Below are 27,286 nucleotides of genomic sequence, written 5' to 3' on the forward strand. Positions count from 1 at the left end.
TGCTTAAGTGATCCCTCCTTGGATTCACCTCTTACCAAGAGGTTAAAGAGAATAGAGGAAATTGCATGCCTACTATGTGCTGAGTGCTCCCCGTTACTCAGAGCATCCTTCACCCCAAGGTGGATGTTTCTCCTGCCCTGTTGCAGAGGAATGGATGAGGCCACATTGGCAGGGGTCCGTCTTGTTCTCCAGCCTGGGTTTGTTCTCCGTCTGGCCATCTGCCAACAAAAGAACTCCGGATGTGTGGGTCCTCCCATTCCACAGGATCTGAGTCGTTGTCTTCAGAAAGATGCAGACTTAATTTAATGCTTGTCCTTCTGTCTGAGCCTCTCGAAATGTGTGTTCTGCAGTTGTGTTCATTCCTTCCCAACTCAGCTGCTTGTAGCCGTAGAAATGGTGTTTATGGTCTCTCCTTTGGAGAATACTGGTGCTAATACCTAATTGGCTTTGCAAACCGCTGTTAAGAGACACAGAATTGCAAAACAGGCTCTGTACCAGGGTGATGTATGATATACCAGCACTTTGAACTGTAAGCTTTAAATGGTTTTGATGATGGCCCTTCTGTAGTTATTTTTTCCCTGAATCTCTAAGTTTATGGGGAAAAGATGCAAATAAAGATTTTAAAGAAGGCAATAGTTTGGTCTTAAAATGTAAAGCTTTGCAGGTAATATTTTAGGGGATTTCCCAGAAAGATTTCTAAATAATAATCAATTATTTTGAAATCGTGATGGTCATTAGATTTAAATCATAAGGGAGCATTAGTGTTTCAGAGCTAAAACTGTGCTTTCCGAAAAGATGCAAAACTGGTGAACTTTATTTACTTCACTCTAAAGGCTCCTGTTTGGATTCATAGATGTTTATGAGTAGGCATTTCAACATTTTTTTAAAAGTACTTGTTCTGTTAAGAGTATACAGTTGCTCATAAAATTGATTTTAATGTAGTGACAATAAAATGCAGGATCAGCATGAAATGTGGATATTGGCTGTGCAGAATCAGCAGCTCGATGGCTTAAGTTCACTTCTAATGAACACAGATAATTTTTGTATTTGGTATGCGCACTAAAAATATATCTTGAATTTTGTTCAATAATGCTAGTATAGTAAGAGAACCTGAAGAAGCATTTTTATCAGCTTCATAATGTTGTCTCCTATTTTTAAGTAGGTTATAAGCTATGCATATATGGGTATTTCTGCTATTATCTTGTAAGGCTGGCATATATTTTTATATCTTATAAACCATGCAGCGTTTTAACAGGTTTATTGATATATAATTCACATATCATACAGCTTACCCACCCACCTAAAGTGAACAATTCAGTGTTTTTAGTATAGTCACAGAGTTCTGTAACCATCACCGCAAGCCACTTTAGAATATTTTCATCACCCCAGAAAGAAACCCTGCCCCCACTGTTAGGTCAATTCTCCATTCCCTTGGCCTCTGTCGTAGGCAATTACTAGTCTACTTTCTGTCTCTATAGATTGGCTTGCTTTCTCATAGTGCATTTAAGTGGAATCCATGGTCTTTTCTGTTTTCTTTCCCTGAGCACAGCATCTCATGGTTCATCCGTGTTCTAGAGGGTTTCAGTACTTCATTCTTTCTCAAAGCTTGAGAAACAGTCCATGGTTTGGTATGCCGCATGTTCTTTACATGTTCATCAACTGATGGATGTTTGGGTCGTTTCTAATTTGAGGCTATTGGGAATGACACTGTGATGAACGTTTCTATTACGGGCTTTTGTGTAGACATTTGTTTTCAATTCTTTTGGATACGTACTTAGGAGGAGGATTGGTGGGTTGCAGAACAACTCTGTGTTTAGCATTTGAGGTAAGAGTGACATTGTTTATTAAATTGGTTTCACCATTTTACATTCTCAGGGGCAGTGGACTCTTGCTAATATTTGTCATTTGTCTTTTTTTTTTTTTCCTACCTCAGTGACTTCAGAGTGGCACTTCTTTGTGATTTTGATTCCCTAATGGTAAATTATGTTAAGCATCTTTTTGTCTGTTTATTGGCCACTTATATACCTTTTGAAAGAAATGACTTTAGATTTTTCCCCATTTCTTTCTTTTTTTTTTTTAAGATTTTATTTATTTATTTGACAGGCAGAGATCACAAGTAGGCAGAGAGGCAGGCAGAGAGAGAGAGGAGGAAGCAGGCTCCCCACTGAGCAGAGAGCCCGACGTGGGGCTCGATCCCAGGACCCTGGGATCATGACATACCTCACTGTAAAAATTTCAGGCATCAGCACATTTGTTTTAATATACATATATTATGAAATGATTACCACAGTAGGTTCAGCTAGCAACTGTCTTTTCATTATAGATATAATAAAAAGAAAGAAAAGGAAAACACATGTTCTCCTTGTGATGAGAACCCATAGGATTTAGGATTTACTCTCTTAACAACTTTGGTATATATTACACAGCGAGGATAGCTATAGTCATCATGTTTGTATGTTACATTCCTAGTATTTATTTGTAACTTGAAGATTGTTCCTTTTGACCACCTTCCTCCCCCTCCTCTCCTTGTAACCTTTCCCTTCTAGTGACTACAAGTCTGATCGCATGAGTTTGTTTTCCTGTTTGATTCATTTTAGTTTCCATATATAAATGAAATCATACAGTATTTGTCTTTCTCTGTCTGATTTATTTCATTTGGTAATGCCCTTGAGGCCATTGTTGTCACAAATGATAGAATTTCCTTGTTTTTTTAATGACTGAATAATATTCCATTGTATGTAACATACTTCTTTATCCAACTTCTTTTTCCACTCATCAACTGATAGAAATTTAAGTTGTTTCCATGTCTTGGCTCTTGTAAATAATGCTGCTATGAACATGGGGGTGCGGATATCTGTTCCAGTTAGTGTTTTTAGTATGTTTGGTTAAATTGATAGAAGCAAAATTGCTGGGTCATATGGTAGTTCTATTTTTAATGTTTTTGAGGATCCTCCATACTGTTTTCCATAATGGCTACACCAATTTACATTCTCATCAGCAACACATAAGGGTTACCTTTTCTCCACATCTATACTGGTATTTGTTACTTCTTACGCTTTTGATGATGGTCATTATAACAGGTAGGAGGCAATATCTTTTTGTGGTTTTAATTTGCATTTCTCTAAGGACTAGTGATATTGAGCATCTTTTGTTTTCCTGTACCTATGGATCTTTTATGTATCTATTTTGGAGAAATGTCTATTCAGGTCCTTTGTCCATTTTTTAATTAGGTTATTTCTTTTTTTTTTTTTTTTTGCTATTAAGTTGTATGAGCTTTTTGTATATTTTGGATATAAATCCTCATCATATATATGGTTTACAAATATTTTTCCCATTCTCTAATGTTGTCATTTCACTTTGTTGATAGCTTATTTTGCTGTGCAAAAGTTTTTAGTTTGATGTAGTGCCACTTGTTTATTTTTTATTCTTCCCTTGTGCTTTAGGTGTCAAATCCAAAAGGCTATTACTAAGACCCATGCCAAGGAGCTGTATTCCTTAGTTTCCTTTTGGGAGTTTTATGGTTTTATGTCTCATATTTAAGGCTTTAATCCATTTCAAGCTAATTTCTGTGTATGGGGTAAGATATGGGTCAAATTTCATTCTTACATATGGGAATATCCACTTATCCCAGTTCCATTATTGAGAAGACTGTCTTCTTTTGAGTTGAGTATTCTTGACTTCCATTTTAAAAATTAGTTGACTCTGTGTGCGGGGGTATATTTCTGGGCTCTCTGTTCTGTTCCATTCATCTGTTTGTCCATTTTTATGCCAGTACCATGCCATTTTGATGACTATAGATTTATACTGTAGCTTGAAATCAGGAAGTGTGATGTCTCCTGCTTTGCTTTTCTTTCTCAGGATTTTTCTGGATATTCAGGGTCTTCCTGAGGTTCCATATAAGTTTTAGGAGTGTCTTTTCTACTTTTGTTTAAAAAAAAAAGTGCTTTTGGAATCTCAGTAAGAATTGCATTGAATCTATAGATGGCTTTTGGTAGTATTACATTTTAAAAATATTAATTCTTGAGGTGCCTGGTCAGTTAAGCATCTGCCTTCAGCTGAGGTTATGATCCCAGGGTCCCAGGATTGAGCTTCTCCCTATTCCTCTGACCCTCCCCCTGCTCATGCTCTCACTCACTCTCTCACTCAAATGAATAAATAGAAAGTCTTCAAAAAATAATAAAATATTAAAAATATTCGTTCAAACCATGAAAGTGGACTACCTTGCCATTTATTTGTATCTTCTTTTTCTTCTTCTTCTTCTTCTTATTATTATTATTATTATGTAATGTTAGTCACCATACAGTACACCATTGGTTTTTGATGTAGTGTTCCATGATTCATTGTTTGCATACAACACTGAGTGCTCCATGTGATGGATGCCCTCTTTAATATCCATCACCCATCACCCAACCCCCTTCCCTCTAAAACACCTGTTTGTTTCCTGGTGTCCATAGTCTCTCATGGTTTGTCTCCCTCTCCAATTTCCCCCTCTTCATTTTTACCTTCCTTCTCCTAATGTCCTCTGTGCTATTTTTTATGTTCCACAAATAAGTGAAACCATATGATAATTGACTTTCTCTGTTTGACCTATTTCACTCAGCATAACCTCCTCCAGTCTCGTCCATGTTGAGGCAAAAAGTTGGTATTCATACTTTCTGATGGCTATGTAATATTCCACTGTTTATATGGACCACATCTTCCTATATGTTTGTCTTTGTGTCCTCTAAAATCTTTTTTCATCAATATCTTGCAGTTTTCAGTGTAGAGATCTTTCATCTCCTTAGCTAAATTTGATCCCAAGTATTGTATTGTTTTGAAGCTGTTGTAAATGAGATTGATTGCTTTCACTCTTTTTCAGAAAATTCATTGTCTGTGTATAAAAACACTACTCAATTTTATATGTTAATTTTGTATTCTGAGACTTTACTGAACTCATTGATGTAACACATTAATGGTTGAGTCTTTAGTTTTTTTTTCTATATAAAGTTATGTTATCTGTAAGTAGAGATAGTTTTCTTTCTTTCTAATTCTGATAATTTTTATTTCTTTTTCTTGTGTGATTGCCCTAGCTAAGACTTCTTAAACTATGTTGAATAGGAGTGCTGAAAATGGCAATCATGTCTTGTTCTAATCTTAGAAAAAAAGCTTTCAGTATTTCACCATTCAGTGTGCTATTATTTGTGGGCTTCTCTATGTGACCTTTATTGTGCTGAGATATGGATCTTCTATGTGTAATTTTTTCAGAATAGGTATCCTGAATGGATAATGAATTCTGTCCAATGCCTTTTCTGTATCTATTGAGATGCTCATATGTGTCTTAATGTGATATATTCATATTGATTGATTTGCCTATGTTAAACCATCCTTGCCTCCCAGGAATAAATTCCACTTGATCAAGCTGTATGATCCTCTTAATGTGCTGCTGAAGTGGTTTGTTAATATTTTATTGAGAATATATATCATTTTGTATAATAATATAAATATAAATAAATAGATATAAATTTAAATAAATTTATATAAATAAATATATAATACTTAATTGAGAAATTTTGCATTCTTGAGGGATGTTTGTAATTGTTTTGTTTTATTTCATTTTGTTTTGTTTTTAGTTTTCTAATTTTAGTATAGGATAATGCTGGACTCAAAGAATGAGTTTGGGACAATTTCTTCCTCTTTAATTTTGTAGAAGTCTGAGAAGGATCAGTGTTAATTCTTCTTTAAATGTTTGCTAAAATTCAGTGGTGAAGCCATCTAGTGTTGGGTTTTTCTTTGTTGAGAGACTTTTGGTTACTGATTCATCTCCTTACTCATAATTGGCCTATTCAGATTTTCTATTTCTATCTAAATTAGTCTTGGTAAGCTGTATGTTTCCACGAATTTTTCCATTTCTTCTAGTTTTTTTTTGTTTTTTTTTTTTTTTTGCCTAAAGTTGTTCTTAGCAGCCTCCTTTGACCCTTTGAATTTCTGTGCTATCAGTTGTAATGTCTCCTATTCTCTCTTTTTAATTTGGTTAGTCTACCTGTGGATTTGTCAGTTTTGTTAATCTTTTGAAAGAACCAACTCTGGGGTGCCTGGGTGGCTCAGTGGGTTAAAGCCTCTGCCTTCGGCTCAGGTCATGATCTCAGGGTCCTGGGATTGAGCCCCATATCGGGCTCTCTGCTTAGCAAGGAGGCTGCTTCCCCCTCTTTCTCTGCCTACTTATGATCTCTCTCTGTCAAATAAATAAATAAAACCTTTAAAAAAAAAAAAAAAGAAAAAGAAAGAAAGAACCAGCTCTTAGTTTAGCTAATCTTTTCTAACGTTTTCTGTTCTTTGTTTTTTTTTTTTTTTTTCTACTCTAATCTTTGTCGTTTCCTTTCTTCCGCTAACTTTGGGCTCAATTTGTTTTTCTTTTCTACTTCTTTAAGATGTAGAATTAGGTTGTATATTTAGGATCTTTTTTGCTTCTTCAGTAGACATATAGTGTTATGAAGTCCTCTCTTAGAACTGTTTTTGCCGCATCCTACAAGTTCTTTTTGTGTTTTGTGTTTCCATTTTTGTTTATCTGAAGGAATATTTTCTTCTCTTTAATGCATTCTTTGATTCTTTTTTTTTTTTTTAGGAGAGAATAGTTTAATTTTCATGTATTCATGAATTTTCCAGTTTTCTCTTATTGATTTCCAGTTTCACACTGTGGTAGTCAGAAAAGATTCTTGGTACTATTTCAATCTTCTTAAATTTGCTAAGACTTGTTTTGTGGCCTAACATATGGTCCATCCTAGAAAATATTCCACGTGTGCTTAAGAAGAATGTATTACTCAGCTGTTGTTGGATAGAATTTTTTTTATGTTTGTTAGGTCCATTTGGTCTATACTGTTGTTCAGGTCTGCTGTTTCCATAATGGATCTCCCTCCATATGCTCTGTCCATTTTTGAGAGTGGGATATTAAAATCCCCAACTGTTGTGTTACTGTTTATTTATCCTTTTATTTCTAGAAATTTTTGCTTTTGTATGTTGGTGCTTCACCATTGTGTGCATATATATTCTTGTTACATCAGTTGTTATATCTCCTTGTTGTATTAGGCCCCTCTGTCATTACATAATGACTTTTTCTCTTTGTATCATTTTTAAGGTCTATTTTGTCTAAGTATAGACATGAACTTTTCTTTCTTTCTTTCTTTCTTCTTTTTTTTTTTTTTTTTTTGGCTTATCATTTGCTTGAAATGTCTTTTTCCAATCCCTTCACTCTCATCCTATGTGTGTCTTTAAGGCGAAAGTGCTTCTCTTGTAGGCAGCACATTGTTGGATCTTGGTTTTGCTTTTTATCCATTCAGACATTCTGTGTCTTTTAATCCATTTCTATTTAAGGTAACTATTGACAGGAAAGGACTCACTGTTTCCATTTTGTTTATTTCTTTCTAGTTGCTTTGTAGATCTGTTTTTCCTTGTTTCTGATTCTGGTGACTTTTTTTTGTGTTTTGATGTTTTCGGTTTCAATATGCTTTGACTTCTTTGTCTTTTTCTTTCATGAAATTACCACAACATTTTTCTATATAATTCCCATAAAGCTTACATGAAGTAAACTTATAGTGCCTGATTTTAAACTGATAACGACTTAACTTTGATAGCATTTGGAAGCTTTGAACTTTTACTTCTCTTCCTCACACTTTAGGTTATTACCAAATAGGTTCTTTTGCTGTAATTTATGTGTTTTTTATATTGTGTAACTAACAACAGGTCATTCTATTTATAGTTATTTTTACTATGTTCTTTTTAAAATAACTTTTAGAGTTGTAAATGAATTAGGCACCACTATTACCATATTGCAAATTCTAACTATGACTATAAATTTATGATTACCAACGAGTAATCATAAAATTTTTTTGTTTTTATGTTATTAATTAACATTGCTTTACTTCCATTCAAAGAACTCCCTTTGGCATTTTTTTTTTTTATTGAGGTATACTTAATGTATAATACTGTATTAGTTTCAAGTGTGTGACATGTGATTTGATAATTCTGTGCATTATGCAGTGCTCACAATAAGCATAGTTACCATCTGTAGCCATAAAAATAATTAAGATACTATTGACTATGTTCTATATGCTGTATTTTATATCCCTTTGGCTTGTTTATTTTATAACTGGAAGTTTGTACCTCTTAATCTATTTCTACCCATCCTTCCACTCCCCTTTGGCAACCACCAGTTTGTCTTTTGTATTTATAAGTCTTATTTTATTTGTTTGTGTTTTGATTTCACATATATGTGAAATCACATGATATTTGTCTTTTTTGTTTTGCTTGTCTTATTTGACTTAGTATAATACTCTGTATATTTATGCATGTTGTCACAGATGGCAATATTTCATTTTTATGGCTGAGTAGTAGTCCATTATGGATATATGTATATATATGTGTGTGTGTGTGTGTGTGTGTGTGTGTGTGTGTGTATAACATTTTCTTTATCCATTCACATATCAATGGACATTTAGGTTGCTTCCCTATCTTGGCTATTGTAAATAATGGGGCAGTAAACATAGGGGTCCCAATATCTTTTCAAATGTATGTAATTGTTTTCTTTAGGTAAATACCCAGCAGTGAAACTACTACATTATATGGTATTTCAAGTTTTAATTTTTGCGGAAACTCCATACCACTTCCCATAGTGGCTCCACCATTCCCAACAATAGTGCACAGAAGTTCCCTTTCCTCCACATCCATGCCAACCCCTGTTGTTTCTTGTCTTGTTGATACTAGTCATTATGATGGTTGTGAGATGGTTTCTCACATCATGGTTTTGGTTCATGTTTTCCTCATGATCATTGATATTGAACATCTTTTTGTGTGTTTGTCATCCATCTATGTGTCATCTGTGGAAAAAATGTCTATTCATCTTCTCTGCCTATTTTTAATCAGATTATTAGTTTTTGTTTTTGTCTTTGGTTTTGTTTTTTTTTTTTTTTTTTTTGGTGTTGAGTTGTAGGAGTTCCTTACATGTTTTGAATATTAACCCCTTATTGGATATATCATTTTCAGGTATCTTCTTTTATTTAGTAGGTTACTTTTTGAAAAAGACTGAAAAAAAAAAAACCCCACATGCCATTTATTGCATAAAGTCAATATAAAATCCAATATTATGGTGTTTTACTATTTTGGAGTGTGAAATAAGGAGGTTTTTTTTAAACAGTAAAGAAATTCAGACTTTATAATATAGCATCCTAGGTTCAAATTATTCTTATTTTATACAACAAAATTATTTTTCACTCATTGATTCATTTGCATACCCAAATATTGTTTGCCTACTTCTCAATTTAGATTTTTTAATGAAGACATTAAGTAGTGTGATTAAAATAGGGATAATAGTGGCAAAAAATTAGAACTGTTTTCTGAATTACGTTCTGTTGAGTAATGATGAGTGATCACATGCTTTGACTAAGAAGCACATAGGACTCAGAACTGACATTTCATTTATTTATTTATTTATTTTTAATATTTTTTAAATTTATTTGACAGAGAGAGAGATCACAAGTAGGCAGAGAGGCAGGCAGAAAGAGAGGGGGAAGCAGGCTCCCCTCTGAGCAGAGAGCCTGATATGGGACTTGATCCCAAGACCCTGGGATCATGACCTGAGCTGAAGGCAGAGGGCTAACTTACTGAGCCACCCAGGTGCCCCTGACATTTCATTTTAAACACATAAGAACCTGACTTAGGTTTTTCTCCTCTAAAATATCAATCATTCTTCTTCAAGATATGAGTGATTTATGAAAGTTATTTATATGTAGTACCTAACTTATTTTTCTCTGATAAGAATGTTGAATCTGTTTTGCCACTTGAAAAATTATTTCATTAAGACCCATTTTTAACTTTTAAGCAAAACAAAAATAGTTTGGTCCTGTAACCTGTTAAGAGCAAAGCTTCCTGCTCCTATCACAAGCATTACTAGGCCTCTTTGGCCCTATAAACACATTCATATAATGAGGATAATAATAATGATGCTTCCCTCAGTGGGATAAATGTAGGGATTAAATGAGTTAATGTACATCAAGAACTTAGAACAGTGCTTGGCACATTCTAAGAGCTCAATAAATGTGAGCTGTTTTATTATTTAGGCACTCCATCCTGATGGGCCCACTAGACTAAGCCGCGGATGAAGTAGCTAAAATGATAGATTATTTATGTGGGGTGATTTAACAATGTCCATCTGAAAATTTAAAAAGGAAAATGTTTGCAGAATGTACTGTGCCTCAGTGTGGGCAGGGCCAGGCTGTTCTTTCGGCAGAAGTTGGGTTTCCTTGTTTGTGAAGACATGCTACACAAATAAGAGAGTTGGCTGCTTGTCCTAGCAGTTTGGGAATGCCTCCAGTCCCTTTCAGTCTCTGCCATTGCATTAAAATGCAAATGAAAACAAAAAAGGGTCAGGACCCGGTCTTCCTTTGTCCCTCTTCAGTCTGCACTTTGATCTCACAAATTACCGGTCTTCGATTTCGTTGTTGGCGTTTACGTGCAGGCTTTGAAGGATCAATAATAGGAAACATCTGCAAAAAGATCTGCATCTTGATCAGTAGTTTCTGGCTTTGGGATCAAAGGTTGATTTGAGATCAATTAATACCTACAGACCTCTATTCTTTTAACAACTATTTTCTTAATAAGAAGCAACAGAATATGGCAGAGATGAGAACATAGGAGAATTGTAATAAAAATCCTGTTTGATATTCATGGGAGATATTTAGTTTTTAGAACTCCTGCAGACTTGAGAAGAAAGCTGGCATAGCATTTTGAAAGGGTATCTAGGAGACGAATGGGTCTATAAATTTGGAGAGAGAGAAAGAGAGAGAATTTTTCTTTTTGAATATGGGATGGATTGAAATTTTCTGCTGTAACTGTACTATACCTGGTGTTACAATTAAGACAGTTTGGCAAGGATCAGAGCATACAGCTCAGCATGGGATCAAAACTTTTCTGGCTAGAGATTCTTATTTCTTGGGATCTTTTCCAGTTTCCAGTGGTAGATTAGTTATTTTAAATAGTAATGAACATTTTTGAGGGTACCAGACACACAGAATACCTTTCTGGCATCATCTTGTGTAATCTTTTTCCCAACCCTATGTAATAGGTAACTTTATTAAAAAAAAAAAAAAAAAAAGCAAACCCTGTTTTACAGATTAAATATATATGTCACACACACGTATCTCCACTAAAGCTTGGATTGAAGAACTTTTGCTTCTGTTCAGAAGTCATCAGGAGCTGAAATATTGATGCTTGAATGCTTGAACACACATGGCAGAAATCCAAATCTTAAAATAGTGTCAGCCTTCCAGTTGGAAAACCGTTCTAGAATTCACATCAGTGGACATGGAGAATCCAGGCATCTTAAAACTTTGGAAAGATTATATAGGCCTTTAACGTTGGTTGAAAAAACACAAATGGCAATATTAGAAATTTTGACTTCCACGTTCTTGGAAGAAACTGATATGGAAAAGAGAATTCCACAGTCCCTTTGTTGTGTTGAGCCTCGTGGAAGAGTTACTGTCTTCCATTTAGGTCAATTAATTATCTTTCATCTGAAAAGGGTAAGTTGCTTATAACAATACTTGTGCTTAATAGGTTCATATGTGTTCATCTGGTTTCCACTTAGGCTGTGGCTTTTATTATCTTAGCCAGGTTATTTTTTTCTGGCAGTCTTTTTCTCAACTAAGCAATGCTGTTTCCCAAACCAAAGACAGACCATCCCAGGGAAGGGCTCTCCCAAAATACAATTTGAACAGAGGTATAAATTCCTTAGACCTTTAACCTTACGGTATGAGTAATATGCACCGGCAGTCTTTCAGAAAGCTGTATTAAAGATCAAAACAATTCTAAAGGAAAAGTAATAACTTTCATCCTGTCCAATAGATCTTTAAGAATAGGGGCAAAAAAGACAGACTTTCGCATAATTATATCTTTGGCCTCCAAATTAAAAATGTAAGTCATATCCTAACAACTCCCCCCCCCCCCCCCCGGAGGCAGTAAGTATTAGCAGATTGTCTTGATCAATGAGTTTTTTTCTGTGTCTTTCTTTTTGGTTCAGTTAGCCATTGCTTGAAACAGAGCCCTTAGGAAAGCAGCCTCCCTGCGGTGGACTTCCCAGTGAATGAACAACCCAGTGGCAGAACTAGTGACAATTCTGATAGTCACATTATTTATTATTATTAAGTTAGCTGATAGAGAAGAGTACATGTATTTCATGAGTTTCTCAAGACAGGCTACAGAAATTAATACTTGGTATTTTTGAGGGTGTAATGAAAAGAGCTCTCTTACCCTGCTAGTAGAGATGGAAATTGTTACATGCTTTAAGCAAAGTAGTCTGGCAATTTCTGTCAAAAGTCTTTTAAAAATGCATTTCTTTTGTCTTATTAAATTCAGTTTCTGAAAATTTATCCTAAGGAAAAAGCAGAAAGTCTATACGATGATTTAATTATGGAATCTTTTATCTTAGCATTATATATCAGAACTCCAAATGTTCAAGAGGAGAGGGTGGTCCAGGAAACTTTTGTATGTCTTTATCATGGATATCAGGACTTCTCAATCTCGACCCTACTGACATTTTGGGTCAGTTGATTCTTTTTGGTGAGGACTGTCTTGTGCACTGCGGGTTGTTTAACACCATCCATGGTGTCTCTTCACTAGATACTAGTAGGCCTCCTACCTTCTCCACCCCTGTTGTGACAACCAAAATGTTTCCAGATATCGTGAGATGTTACCTGCGGGGGGGTGGGGGGGGCGGCCATTGCCCTAGTTGAGAACCACTGATATATCAGGCAGATTTTCAAATAGTTTTAGATAAATATTTAAGATGGGAAAATGCTGACAATATTTTTAAAAATTTTTTAAGTGCATGGTTACCACAAAAAGGGAGAAAGATACCAATAGACCATGTTAGAGGGTGTTCAGTTTTCTTAATGGCAAGGGGTTGTTCTGATAGTGCAAGGCAAAGCCAGAAGCTCCCACCAGAGAATTCAGAGCAGCCCATGAATAATAGAAGCCTATAATATGCTCCCATGAGAAAGGATTCTACCAGGTGCAAAAGCTTCCCTTTTTGGTTTCAACTGAATTTCTTTTTTCCTTCATTCCACCACCTCCCCATTCTTACTCCATTTTCAGCTGTTCTTATTTGTCTTTTCATCTGTCTCCTTGTCTACTACAATAAGTAATCTCTGCGAGCATTCCTGGATGAATCAAACTTCAGTTTCCCAGCCTTCCTCACCTTGTCCAGGCTTTAGGTCAACATGCTATTTGTCTGAACAAGTTACAGTTTTTGTTCAATTTTTTTTTAGACTGTGTATAGGGGCACCTGGGTGGCTCAGTGGGTTAAAGCCTCTGCCTTTGGCTCCTCAGGATAGGGTCCTGGGATCGAGCCCTGCATCACACTCTCTGCTCGGCAGGGAGCCTGCTTCCCCCTCTCTCTCTGCCTGCCTCTCTGTCTACTTGTGATCTCTGTCAAATAAATAAAGAAAATCTTTAAAAAAATAAAGCTGTATAAAATTATATCATATTTCAAAAATTATTTCTTAGAGATAAATTTTTGTATGATTAAAAATTGAATAGTTCCCTATTTTTAATGTCTATTATTAAAAATATTTTGTAAAAGTTATTTAAATCACAAACCCTAGGAAAAAGAATTAAATTGATTTCCAATCAATTGGACATTTTTAAATATATTAACCATATTAATAGGAAGAATATGTAAATGAAGTTGGTCTGGGTAAGCTGTTTTCAGATGCTGTTCAGATCTGGGGGGAAATGAGTTATCTTATTTCTCGGGCAGCTTGGAAACATGCTATATTATTTTTAAAAAAGAAAAAGAGGACTCTATGGATATCCCCATCTTTGCTCTTCCAAAATAAGTCTCTGCCATGCTAGATAAGGAATGAAATTAAAAATTTCAAGATTTGAAATTTATTTTCTATAAATTATTTTAGCCCATGGGAAGCTTACTCTTGATGTTCAAACTAAATGTATTTTGGCTTTCCCCTTGTGCCACTCAGAAAGTGTAGAAACCTTTGAAGGGCTGAAAATCTCTAGTGATTTTATGAGGAAAGGAAATGTTACCATAGGAAAGAGAATCTTTCTTGCATTTTGGCATCTATGGGAGGAGAGGTACAGACACTAAGCTGTGTTGTCCCCACACACTCTGATTAGAACTTCTGATTGAGAAATTTAAGAGAACTCACTTGTAGTGTATGAAAGAAGATTTTGAGAAAGTCCTTGGGGGCCTTGGGGAATGGGGGGGAGACAAAGGAGGGAGGAAAAGGAGTCATAGGTGGGCTGCAGGACAAGAAGCCAAGTCTTAAGACATAGATGAGTAGCACATGGAGATTTTGCAATGGGTTTTTAGGGGAAACTTTTTTGATTTTTAATTTTTGATAGCTTAACTATGTACAGAAATACCAGGAGTGATGCTCAAAATCCTCCCCAAACTTTTAGGACAGGCCCAGAACTGACCCTGGGCTTACCCCCAGTGGGCTGAAATGGCAGAGTAGCACCTCAGGTGTAATATCCCTGTACCGGAAGTGATCATAAAAGATGGCTACACACTCAACCCTGTCTTAGGGATCCAGCTTACTATGGTGGCCTTCAGTGAGAGGTAATCAGAGAGAGGAAGCATGAGATGGACAGGAGAGGGCAGCAGTAGTGAGATGTCCTGCCAATTGAACGAAGAGGATACTCAGTCTTTAACAACCCACAGGAGTATGGAAGTGGAGGTGATGCTTACTGTAATATAGGTGGGAGCCAGCTTGGGAGATTTTCTCAAAGGATCTACTGAGGTTCTAAATGATCCTTTGCAAAGTCACGCAGACAAGAAAGGAAGCAGACATAGTCCTGTACTGGTGGAGCACGTGGGCATCAAGGACTTGGAAAGGCACATGCCAGCTGACTGGCAGGTTCTCAAGGGAGGAGCAGGACCAAAGAGGGTGAAGAGAGAGGCCAAAATCAAAACCTGACAGAAGAGCTTCCAGGCCAAGAGGCCCCTTCTAAACAAAGAAGCCTGGGATTCTCAGCCAGCTTTGGAGAGCATACTCATTTTACATGTGACTCAAACCAGAAGCCTTCTTACAGTTTACCCATGGATACAAGAGGTGTCTCCAAAGAGGGAGCAGATGAGGCAGCCTCCATACCCAAAACACCTGTGGAGAAAGGAAGGAAGGACTCCATTACCACAGGTGGACCACTACCACGGCAGTGGGGGAAGAGGTGCCAACGGCCCTTTGAGCCACTGAGAGCAGCACCAGCCCATAGCATTCTAGTCGCAAAAGGCACCTCTCTGCCCAGCCAGATGTGGACTCTGTGTCTACGCATGGCTCCCTCGCCAGCCTGCTCCTACCATGTTCTGGCAGTCTCTGTTGGAAAACTCTTCTTCACCCTTAGGGAAACATGCCTCTCTATAGTTCCTGCATACTGAGTTCACTTCACAAAATCTGAAGTCAGTTATCAATCTCCGTGGCCCCTGCCTTTTCCCCTGGGACCTGGTTTTCCTTCACTGGCCTGAATGGTTTTTGTTTTGTTTTGTTTTTTGTTTTTTACTGTGCTTCTTAGGACAATAGTTCCCTGTAGTTTCTATCAGCCTCTGAAGGCACCTGGATTATAAGCTTTCCTCCTGGTGTGACCCCAGCAGTGGCTCGGGCTCTAGCCCACAGCTCACCAGCAGGGATTATAGTGGCTGCGGTTTTCTGTGGTCTGGATGCCCTCTGCCTGGGGTGTGGCATGAAGTCAGGTCTGGCTCTAGAAGGGCTTGTCTGCCCTGATCGGGGCACACAGGTGACTGGAGCGGCTCCAGGGTTCCTGATGGTGGAGGACTCTCTTTGTGGCCAACGGGAGTGTTGTGTGGTGACAAGGTAACAGATTCCTTGTCCCTAAGAATCTCACGTTGCACCTACCAGGTGCGCCCACACTCTGGAAAGGGAAGTGAGCTGAGTCCTAATTCCGAGACAAATCTACTTTGGGGAGGAGAACAAGGAAGAACGAACAAAGGAAAAAAGCTTCAGGAAAATGACTTCAAAAGTAGAACTTTGAAAGTTTTTGTGGGGAAGTTTTGGAAACAGATCAGTGTGGTAGAAAACATTTCCCCTTTGGACACAGGAGGAGGAGGAAAGAAGGCTGTTGGGCTGGCTAGGGGCTTGCTGGTAATCTGAGGAGAGTGGTTTCTGTAGATGGGCAGAGGCTGTGTGGCTGGGGGACCCCTTGAAAGGGGACCCCCAGTGCCTCAGGAAGATTGACAGGAAATGTACCTAGCAGCTCCCTAAGGAGCTAGCAGTGCAAGGGAGTGTGTGTGTGTATGTGTCTGTCTGTATGTGTGTGTGGCCTGTAGAGCACAGACCGCTCTGATCAGCTCCCTCTGAATTCCTGTGAAGTAGCTAAAATCTACTGCTGTACAAACACACAGATGAACAGAGAACTTACCTTCCATCATCTTTTTTCCTTTCATGAATGCTCTGTGCATAGTATAGTTTGATGTCCATGTGGCTAGGGGTAATGTGCTTAGAATTATTTTAAAAGGGAAAAAGTCGAAAAAGTTTCCAATTGATGACAGGTGTGCTATAATGGATGTAGTGTGTGGATTTGAAAAAGAATATTCCATTTGCTTTTATTTCCTTTTTTTTTTTAACGTCTTCATTTTATTTTATTTTTTTTTTCTGTGTTCCAAGGTTCATTGTTTATGCACCACACCCAGTATTCCATGCAGTTCGTGCCCTCCTTAGTACCCACCACCAGGCTCACCCATCCCCCCACTCCCTCCCCTCCAAAACCTTCATCTTGTTTCTCAGAGTCCACAGTCTCTCATGGTTCGTCATCCCCTTTGAGCAAGGAAACAGCTTTTTTGCTTCTAATGTAGTCCTGTCGATTCAGTCAAATCTCAAATTCTTAATGATTTCTTTTAATATTGGGAACCCCTAATATAGGTAAATCTAGAATAGTAATCGTTAGGACTTTTTGTGTAGCAAAAGTTTGTTCATTTGTGTCAAAGGTGAGGTTAGGAGAGTAGAATTCTACAGAAGTTGCAGTTGTGAGTAAACGGTTTTAAAGAATATAAAATCAGTTCAATTGAGTAATACTAATTCAAAGAATATAAAATCAGTTCAATTGAGTAATACAAATTCAATTTAAATAATATGAATTCATCGATTAATTTTAAATAACATGCTTTTGTTATTTTTAATGTATTATTAATTTCAAATAATTATTATTATTAATTTCAAATAATATGAACTCAACTCAGTGTGCCTGGTTTTAGAAGTGTTCACACTCTGGTTCTGACACTTACTAGGCAAGAACCTACAAGTTCCCCAACTTGCAAAGTGGAAAACAATACCTACTCACAGAGCATTTGTGAATGCGAAGATGGAAAAGTGCTCAAAACATGTCACCTTTTGCCATTTTCTAAAAGCAAAACATCTTTCAGCTTTTTTGGGAACAGAGACTAGAAGAGAAATTTGATTTAGGGACTTTTTACAGAGGTTTTTAAAAACCACAACATCATGTTATTCTTGGCCAAAGATAAATTAGTAAAAAATAGGTCATAGAGCTTTAAATTAATATGTTAGTATTAGCAACAATGACCCATAGTTATACTACTTTTGTAGAAGTTATTTAGGACATTTGGCTTGCTAAACATCATGAATACATTTTTTGAATTACTAGTGGCCTCCAAGTTACTAATGGGCTTTTACTGTGTGTTACTGATATTAAAATACATTTCTCTTTGTTTTTGGTAGTAACCCACTTCCATTCCTAATTGTGTTCTGCACAGGTTAATATTAGTGCTGGTTTATCACGTTTGGGTACTCAGTAGTGGGGTACCATTCTTTGAAGGTGCCTAGACATGGCCTAAAGACACACTGATGGTGAGGACAAGCTGGCAAAGCATGAGAAATTTATTCGAGTTATTGTCCAGAAGATTTATCCATCCCTTCAGAAAGTACCAGCATCCTGTTCCTTCCTTTTCTACTCCCTAACCACCTTCCTCCCAGCACCTTGCTTTTACCCTGTCATTGCTGTGATAAGAGACTTTCCCCAATAATGGAGCCTATCATAAAATTTAACTCCTGACCTGTCATTCCAGTTCCTTCACACACCTGTGTTGTCTGTTGCGGAAATTTGGTCTGTGCTTCTCCGATCAAATAGAATTATCCTTTAGTCAGAGGGTTGTCCCCCATGGACAATGTCCGTTATGAGACTTAATGTTGTTTAGCATTTAGAATCATTCTTTCTTCTTAAATTAGGAGTAAGAATCAGCAGAAACTGCCACGCTATGGCAGTCCCAACATAATTCCCCAGAGTCTGTCTATAAGGATAGTATTTTTTGTAGTTGGATAAAATTACATAAGTAATGCTGCATACCAATTAGTTGTATTAAAATATATATTACGCACAGCTTTGTACTTGGCTTAGAAAGTTTCCTTGACAACATCATTTAACTTCTTACTGTTCTTTTCATGTTGCTCGTATAAATATCTAATATGTTTTTGTTCAAAACATCAATTAGGGTTCAGTGTAATCTTTATTAATACAGATCTGTTATTACAAGAAGACTGCTGAGCTATGATAATTTGCACAGCAGGAACAATAAAATATCTTCTTTCTTCTTGGGTCTATCCCAGAATGCTTGGCTTTTCTGATCTTTCACAGAGTACACCAAAGCCTTCCATGATCCCTTTTACAATCAGGATGAGATCTTGAAAGCATTCTTATAATCAAAAGCCACATTTCCTTTAAAGGTAAACAAAACGGAAGGGTCCCAAATTGCAGATAGATTCAAACAAGACAAATGTAGGTGACAGAGCTCCAATTTAATCTTTCACTCTCTTTCTTCATGTAGCCAGAACTCCCCACTTCCTGCGGATTCAGAATGTGGAAGTCAACGCAGGCCAGTTTGCCACCTTCCAGTGCAGTGCCATCGGCCGGACTGTGGCGGGTGACAGGCTGTGGTTGCAGGTACAGTAACTCACCATCACCGACCTATTCAGGGAGGGTCGAGAGGCAGAAGGGCACGACCCCTGGGGAGGGGTCCAGGGAACCGGGTCAGGATTGGGTTGTTGATGGACGACTGAAGATGTGACTTGTCTCTGTTCCTTCCTTCTTTATTGATAAGTTGTGAGATTCCTAAAGGTTCTAAATAATGTCTACTGTTCTTCACAGACCTTTTGTTTTTCCCTTTAAATTTCTGTTTTTTCCATTGCTTCTGCTGAGCCGTGTTGCTTTGAAGATATGGTTGTCAAAATACTTTTAGAGCAGGATTAGAAATTAACAACACATCTTTTGACTATTTAAGTGGACATTTTTAGTGTAATCATAATTTGTGTGTCTTCTTTTTTTTAATTTAATGTGTGTGTGTGTGTGTTCCAAAATTCATTGTTTATGCACCACGCCCAGTGCTCCATGCAATATGTGCGCTCCTTAATACCTACCAGCAGGCTCACCCAACCCCCCATCCCCCTCCCCTCCAGAACCCTCAGTTTGTTTCTCAGAGTCCATGATCTTTCAAATTCCATATGTATTTTGCATGGAAAATAGTGTCATGGACATAGCCATGGTTGCCAGAATTCTGAAAGAATGAGTGGGATTCAGACCTCTCCTCTCCACCTGGAAGGCCTCCCGCTGCTGTAGGCTCTGTGTCTCACCTCCCCTTCCCATGGCATTCTCCGATTTCATTCTTGTTTCTTCCTTTTATGTATTGATCTGCAGGACACTCGTTCTTTACTGAGACTAGTGTTGATTTCCACCTATCCCTCTTTCCTTGTAGGTCTTGTTTTAGTTTGGTTAATCCTACATTTAGGTTAGTTTGCTACTGAGCCGCTCCATCCATGACTTTACACCTTTGTGTTTCTGTTCCATTCCCCCATGACTTGAGCTTCCCGCACGCTGACCTGTCCTCTGCCTCTCACCTCTCCACTTCTTATCGTCCCTCCTCTTCTGCACTGTCATGAGGACTGTGACGTGTCACAGTTGCGTGACACTCTAAAACTGTGAAATTTCTCTTGCCTTTTCATCATCACAACTGAAATAAAAGGCTGTTTTTATTCCTCGACTTCTGGGGCACACGGAAGATGGCCTAATGTGCTGTCCCAAGATTAGGCAACAATATGTTGACAGCTGGGGAGTACATTCTGAAGGAGGGTTCTTAAAATATTCTTGGACCCACTTGCACAATTCCTCACCCTTCTACCTTGACGTCAGTGTTTTCTCATCTCTTGGTGTTCCTGTGAGAAGAAGATCCACTGGCCAGGAAGGAGGAAGGTATGCAGAGGACCGAGACCACAGGCACCAAATTCATCTGAACTCTTCCTCATTCTCCAAAAGTTTTACACTCGCTACTGTAAGAGATTTTGCAGCCCGTGGCTATTGTGCTCCATCCTGATCCTCAGTGTTTGATTTTGTTTTCTCTTTTCTTCCTTTTTTTTTTTTTTTTTTTCTCTTTTGTATCCCACTTCCCAGTTGTTTTAGGATCTTGATATGAGAGACCGAAAATTATTTTCTTCGTTAGTGGTTGTTTGGTATTTAACTTGATCAAGATGGGCTGTGTATGGTAATTGATGAGACAGGCATTTTTTATGCTTATTTTCCACAATGCATTAGCTACCTTTTAAAAATGACACTTTCCTGTCATTTTTGATTTATCTCCAGAATCTTAGATTTTCATGGAAAATAGTTTTGGGCTTCTGATATTTGTGTTAATGTTACTTCAGAAACACAGTATAAAGTCTAAACTCTTGCCTTAGCCGAGTCTTAGATACTTCCAAGAATTTATAGGCAAATTAGGGTTACAATTTGGTCTTTTTGTTTTTACAAATATCCTGGGCTTGGGATGCTCCTGGTTCAATTTAGCATCGCCTTGGGTATTGGGGATCTTTAACTATTTCCTGCTACAAAGGAGAAGACTATGTTTTAAAGAGAATCTGTATCTGAAGCTAATGATTTACTTACTATATGTTAGCTAATTGAATTTAAATTAAAAAATATAAAACAATAAAAAAATAAAGAGAATCTGCCTTGTCATAGAGAGAAAGCTAGCTGCTCTTTTGAAAAACAGGTCTAAATGCAAAGTCTGAGCCTTCACTCCACTAGGATCACTTGGTGAGGGGGGATTAAAAAATGCCTGGTCTACACCAGGATTCTGATTTAATGGGTCTGTGTCAGGTCCCCGCATTCAGGGCTTCCCAGGGGATTCCAGGGTGTGCTCAAGGTTGACAGTTATTGGGCTCAAGCAGAGCCAAATGCATGTCCCAAGTCAGGAAAGAAAAAGGCAAAACCCAAGGTACAAAGGTAGCTGTATTCACTAGCCTTGATGGGACTATCTCATTGAATTTCCCATGCCCCTGAACTCTCTTGCTTTTGTTCTATTACATTTGATCATTAGTGTTGAAAAAATTGTTTTTACAGTCCATCCATTAATGCCTTTCTTGTCTATTACCCAACCTTGTCTTGCCTTTCTTGGCATCGATGACTACCTATTACCCTGCAGTTGTCCTCGTGGTCATACTCTGAAGGGGATGATCGAAACAGAGGTGTTGTGACTGAAATTCTAAGTGAAACTCCGTCCTGGACCTGGCGTGCTCTGTGTGAATCTCTATGATGTTAGAATAATTTTACTGTTAAATGATTTATTTCCTCTGGTTGGATAAGCATACTGTGGGGAAATGTTTATTTTATTAATAGCTAATGAAATAAGACTAGTGTCCTTCACTTGCAAGAATGGTTTCTATTAAACTGTGTTTGTGCAAAGTGACTTCCAGTTGAGTGAGGATTTGTGGCAGGTGATGGTTTCATAGAGCCCTCCGAGCCTCTCACCCTTGCCCTGGCCTTTGCCTGAGGTCATCTTTTAGAAGTTGTGGGGAAAAACAAACTTGGAATCATGGTGCAGGATCTTTCGAGTGTAGAGGTATAAATATGGGCATTTCATCACTCCTTTAATGCTATCACAGTTTCAAAAATGCTTATCTCCTGCCTACAGAGTCACTTGCATCTCAAAGTAATTCTGAGATCCAGGCAGAAAAATGAATAGGAAAAATGTTTTTAGACTTTTCTTCTCAGTACTAAGTCAAGATTTAGGAATTAATAATGCATTTTTATTTAGGGAAACATTGATGCTTTGGAGTATCATCGTTTATAATAATATGTGTTACTTGTATGACCATATTTTGAGTTATGCTGTAGGCATTTGCTCAGTTTCATGGGTATATCCCATGGTCGTACTCTTCCTTTATAGATGAATTTGAGGTGCAGGATTGCTCAGGGTCACAGAGGTAAATGGCATAGCAGAGAATCATACACCCATATTTCCTTTACTTACCTATTGCTTGATTCCACTATCCTAAAACATCTTCCCATATTCCAAATCTAGATGAATAAGTAATATGTATTTACCACTCTGTTGGAAGAATTTGGATGTGACTGACATTGCATGATTAACCTCAAGGAGCCATCATAACCAAAAAAAAAAAAAAAAAAAAAGTCCATATGTACCATATGTATTACATGCCCATACTGACCCACCTCTACAAAATGGCCAGCAGTTCAGTTGTTTAAAATATAGATTAAATATGATCGCTGTCAGAGCCTTTCACAAAAACATAGCACATATAAATTTGATGATGACACTAATGAAGAAATGTTTATGATTAGCAGATGTGTCCCATCTGCTTACATTTTCCCCGTCTCATCTGTGGGCTACAGGTTATTGTCAACATAGAATTGGTTTTTCTAGAATACGAAACAACAGAGTAAAACACAGTTCACGAGCATCCATTAGTACAGCAGCAAAGGACTTAAAACACCTTCCAGACAATGTACAGTAGGAAGACTGTGTCTACAAAATGGTTTTCTCTTTGTAGCATGAGAGTGGCATGCAGTGTGTTTGTTGAGATACTTGGCTCTGTGCTATCAGATACATGGTCTCAGCAGGGACTGTCGCTGTGGGATACACTCAAATGAAATGTATGTCTAAAATCATTCAGGTACACAAAACACGACAGTATTGCCTGTTATTATCAACTTTCTGATCACTATGGAGTCTGCATTTTTAAAATATCTTAGAGTATGTAATAAGATAGAGAAGAGAAAATAGAATTTTAGGTATCCTTTTCATACTGATGGGCAATTTCTGAGTTAGATGTATTTTTTTTTAATATTCTTTTTAAAAAAAATTTTATTTCTTTTCAATGTAAGAGTATTCATTGTTTTTGCACCACACCCAGTGCTCCATGCAATCTGTGCCCTCTCTAATACCCACCAGCTGGTTCCCCCAACCTCCCACCCTCCGCCCCTTCAAAACCCTCAGATTGTTTTTCAGAATCCATAGTCTCTCATGAGTTAGATGTATTTTTACACAGTCCTAAATGCCCCTTAAGCCATGTATGGCCATATTAATATTACTGTTGTACTTTCTGAAGCATTTTAAATTTTATTTTCCTACATACACTTGTTTCCCCTAAGAATTAATATTTATACCAGTTTTAACTTTTCAATAAATAAAGATGGTCACCAAAGCTAGTATTGATAGTCATAAATCTGAAGATGGCTTGTGCACATTGTTTGCTAGGAAACATGGGCCACCTTGCCCTCTTCCCCTGCATCTGTGTAGTTTGGACATTTTTGTAACTTCTGCTGTTTAATTCATTTTTGATCATTGTGGAGGCTCCTCCAAATTCCTTCGTCTTTTTATTCGGTGTCTTCATTGCTTTGGACTGCTATAACAAACCACCACGGGCTGCGTGGCTTAAACAATTTATAGAGACTGAAGTCCAAGGTCAGGGTACCATCATGGTGAAGTTTTCAGTGAGGACTCTGGCTCCCTGTTTTATGGACAGCCTTCTTACTGCATCCCCGCATGCAGAGAGAGAGAGCTCTGGGCGAGGCATCCTTATAAGGATGCCAATTCCATCAAGAGGGATTCAGTCTGATGACCTCCTCTAAGCCTAATTACCTCCCGAAGGCCCACCTCGGTACCGTCACACTGGAGATTAGGTTCGATCATACGAATTTGGGAGAGACCCAAGCATTCAGTCTACAGCATTTGGCTACCATCTTAAACTCAGAAGTGGGCGGGAAATGAAAGTGGTTCAGCCTCCAGGACAAATGGCAGAAATCAGAGGGGCAGTAGGGATGCCTTTTGAAAAATAGATGAATGGCAGCTTTGACCAAGCCAGGAACTGGCATGAGCAAGTGGGGTGAATAGGAGTTGGCCAAGGAAACCTGGAAGACAGTGATTTTCTCTCCACAGATCTTGAGACCCCTATCATTCTTCAATAGCTTATTTTCTAGAATCACAGAATTATGTAATATCTGAATATGGAATAGTCTTAAAATCAAATTTTATTCATGAGAAAGTGAAAGCCCAGAAAAGGTAGGAAACTGTAACACAATCATATATTATGTATTTAATTATGATATGTATTAAATACAGTTTAGTTTGCTAGTGAAAGTCAATGATAAATATGTATTTACAAATAAGTAAATTTTGCCATGTGGACATATTTCTTCATCAATTACTTGTCTTTTAATCAAATATGCTCAGATTTACTGTGAAAATAGCTGTGTTAATTTTGGAGCCATCATAGTATAATATCATTGAGTTTTACTTTTTTAGCAAATAGGGCTTAGTGCTCATTAGAAGTAAGGCACCAGAATAACATTTTTAAATGATTTCATAACATGCATCTGTTCATAGAAATAGAAAAAAAAATCAGATGGTGTTACTATGAAGTACTCTATTAAAAATACTGTTGCAATGTAGCAGCTAGAATAGTACCTATAACATAACAAATACTCAGTAAATGCCTGCTCCTGGCACTTCCCTTACTGCCTGCCTGAACAAATCATGTGTCTCCTCCAGGTGAGTCTCAAAGGCTGGCACAAGAAACAGACACAGAATCTGTCTTTCTGGGATGCTGGTTTTATGGCTATGGTTCATCTCCAAGGGATGGTTTTGATGAGAGAAGGGATACATAGAACCTAATGATGTCTCTTTTGCTATTTCAGAGTATTCAACAAATATCACACAGAGTTAGAATAGTTCTGGAAGCAAATGTGGTTAGTATGTCATCTCTTTTAAACCTTCATTTCGTATACCTTTCCCCTAGGTATTTTTCCCCCCTCTGTTGTAAAATTTTGCTTTCTATTTCACCCCGTAGAAAAAAATTCTTGCCACAGGACTTCAAAGAAAGGTAATAGAAATGCACCTCTCAAGGACAATATGTTTGAATCCTCACTATGACAGCAGACCTGTGTCATAGTAATTGATAGATGAACCCACCTCACTTTTTTTTTTCTTTTTTTGGTATGGAATGTAATGCAGTATGAGCTCTTGAATTGGATAGACTGATTTTCTAAGAATAATGTTCACTTAGGATTAAAACTTTTGTAGTTGTTGGCCTAGAGATTTTCTTTTTTTCTTTTGAGAGTTTGATATGTAATTCCACCTAACTGGGTCTGAGTTACCCAATTGTGAAAACAGTATTTCTCACCAGTATAATACATTTCTCATATTTCTTTTTTGAGTTAGATTTTTAGTCCTTTGTGGGTCTTTTTTGAGAGAGAAAAAGGAAAATCTTCAGATTTTTATAACTTAAAATGGTTCTCATAAATAGGTAGTCTGGCCTGCTATAGAATTTGATTTATGAATGAATAAATTATAAATTATATTGCAGTATTTATATTACTGACTTCAACAGATGTGTTTGAAATAAAAAAAAAATTACAACTCCATTTACTGAGCACTGCTGTGTGCTAGATACTTTGCTAGGTTGTGTCTGGGCATTTTTTTCTCTGAACTGATCCACAGGAACACTCTCTTTTATGCCCACAGGAGAAGAAACAAGCTTAGGAAGTTTCACTAATTTTTCCAGGAACACATTGCCAGTAACAAGACTGAAGATTTGAGCCATGCCATGTAACTCCAGAATGTATATCCTTAACTATAATGCCTCTTGCATAGTACAAAGACCCAGACATTTCCTTGTGGATTCATAAACACCATGTAGTAATTTACATGATAGCTTTTATCAGAATTTAAAATTAAAATTCTATTCATGTGTGTGGATGTTGCCTTGGCTTTTTTGTTAGGGAATGTATGTTTGGTCAACCTTTCTTGGTGGCTTTTAGTTTCCTTTATAGATTATGAGGGGAAAAAGCAGAACTGTATATCAGTCCAATTTTGCTATTATGTATAAAAGCCATAAAATGATTTGAAAAGAAGTAAAATTATGGTTCCCTTGGCAAGTTTAACTTGGGTATTTTATACCATATATATTAAAGCATAAATTTAACATCACTTACCATCATAGAAAATACCAGGAATGCACAAATAGGACTGTCTTCAGTTGCTATAGGAACCATTTGCTCCTTAAAACTTTGAGTGGTTGAAATTACATCCATTATTGTTTTAGTCAGTTGAATATCCATATATATATATATATATATATAATGCAATATGCACATTCAGACTGAAACCACCAAAAGCCTTCAAAGCATATACTGTATGTTTTAATTTAGTGTGAGTTTGGATTAGCTTAATTTAAAGGTAAAGATGCAGTATAACTTACCATGCGAGATTCCAGGAGGCATTAATAAATAAATTTTATTTTGTGATATGACATAACTCCATCCAAAAAGACATAAATCTCTGGTGCTTCAAGAAGGATGCCCCAGAAAAAGTTGGAGCAGCAGTTGGAGAGCTCTGTCCTCAGCAGCAATCTAAAGGTCTCCGGGCCAGAATGGGAAATGGTACTTGAAACCATGGGTCAAGATGGTTCAGTTCTGAGGGCAGAAGAGAAAGGCATCAACTTGTCCTCTTAAGGGGTGCTTACTTTGAGGCCAAGAGCCATAAATCCTGTGAAAGCAATTTTTTCTTTTTCTTTCTTTCTTTCTTTTTTTTTTTTTTTTTTTGCAGCTTTTCTCAAATTCATCAAGTGGTTCATTTGTTTTTCTTGGCTCTGAGAATCCATAGCTGTGTCACAAGAAGAGAAGGCAGAGGTGGCCGTGCTCTGGAATTTCTGTGATTGAGGGCTGAGAATACGAACCCTCTGTTTTTCTATCTCCTTTTACTGAGCCAGGCCTAGGACTGAGGGTCCTGGAGGGTTTGGACACTATTAGGATCTCTAGTTTTTTGTTTTGTTTTTGCTTTTGTTTTCCTCTTCTGTCTTTTTTTTTTTTTTTTTTTTTTTTTTTGGAAGGAGAGGAAAAATAGAAATGTCTTATGTGGGCAGTTTATGTACAGGCCTCTGGTGGCCTTGGAAGTCCTAGAAGGTTTTCAGTTTCATCATCAGGCATCATGTAC

At 37.3% G+C, this 27,286-nt stretch overlaps 1 protein-coding gene across 8 annotated transcripts in view; it reads left to right on the forward strand.

Moving 5' to 3' along the window:
• Window positions 1-27,286, forward strand: part of PTPRM (protein tyrosine phosphatase receptor type M) — a 787,430-nt gene that overhangs the window by 330,222 nt on the left and 429,922 nt on the right. For all 8 annotated transcript variants that reach the window (XM_059139376.1, XM_059139377.1, XM_059139383.1 and 5 more), the window contains exon 5: window positions 18,833-18,948. In XM_059139376.1, the coding sequence (XP_058995359.1) occupies window positions 18,833-18,948 (116 nt within the window). The remainder of the gene's footprint in view (window positions 1-18,832; window positions 18,949-27,286) is intronic.

The sequence above is a fragment of the Mustela lutreola genome, chromosome 11, assembly GCF_030435805.1.
Source record: "Mustela lutreola isolate mMusLut2 chromosome 11, mMusLut2.pri, whole genome shotgun sequence".
NCBI lineage: Eukaryota > Metazoa > Chordata > Mammalia > Carnivora > Mustelidae > Mustela > Mustela lutreola.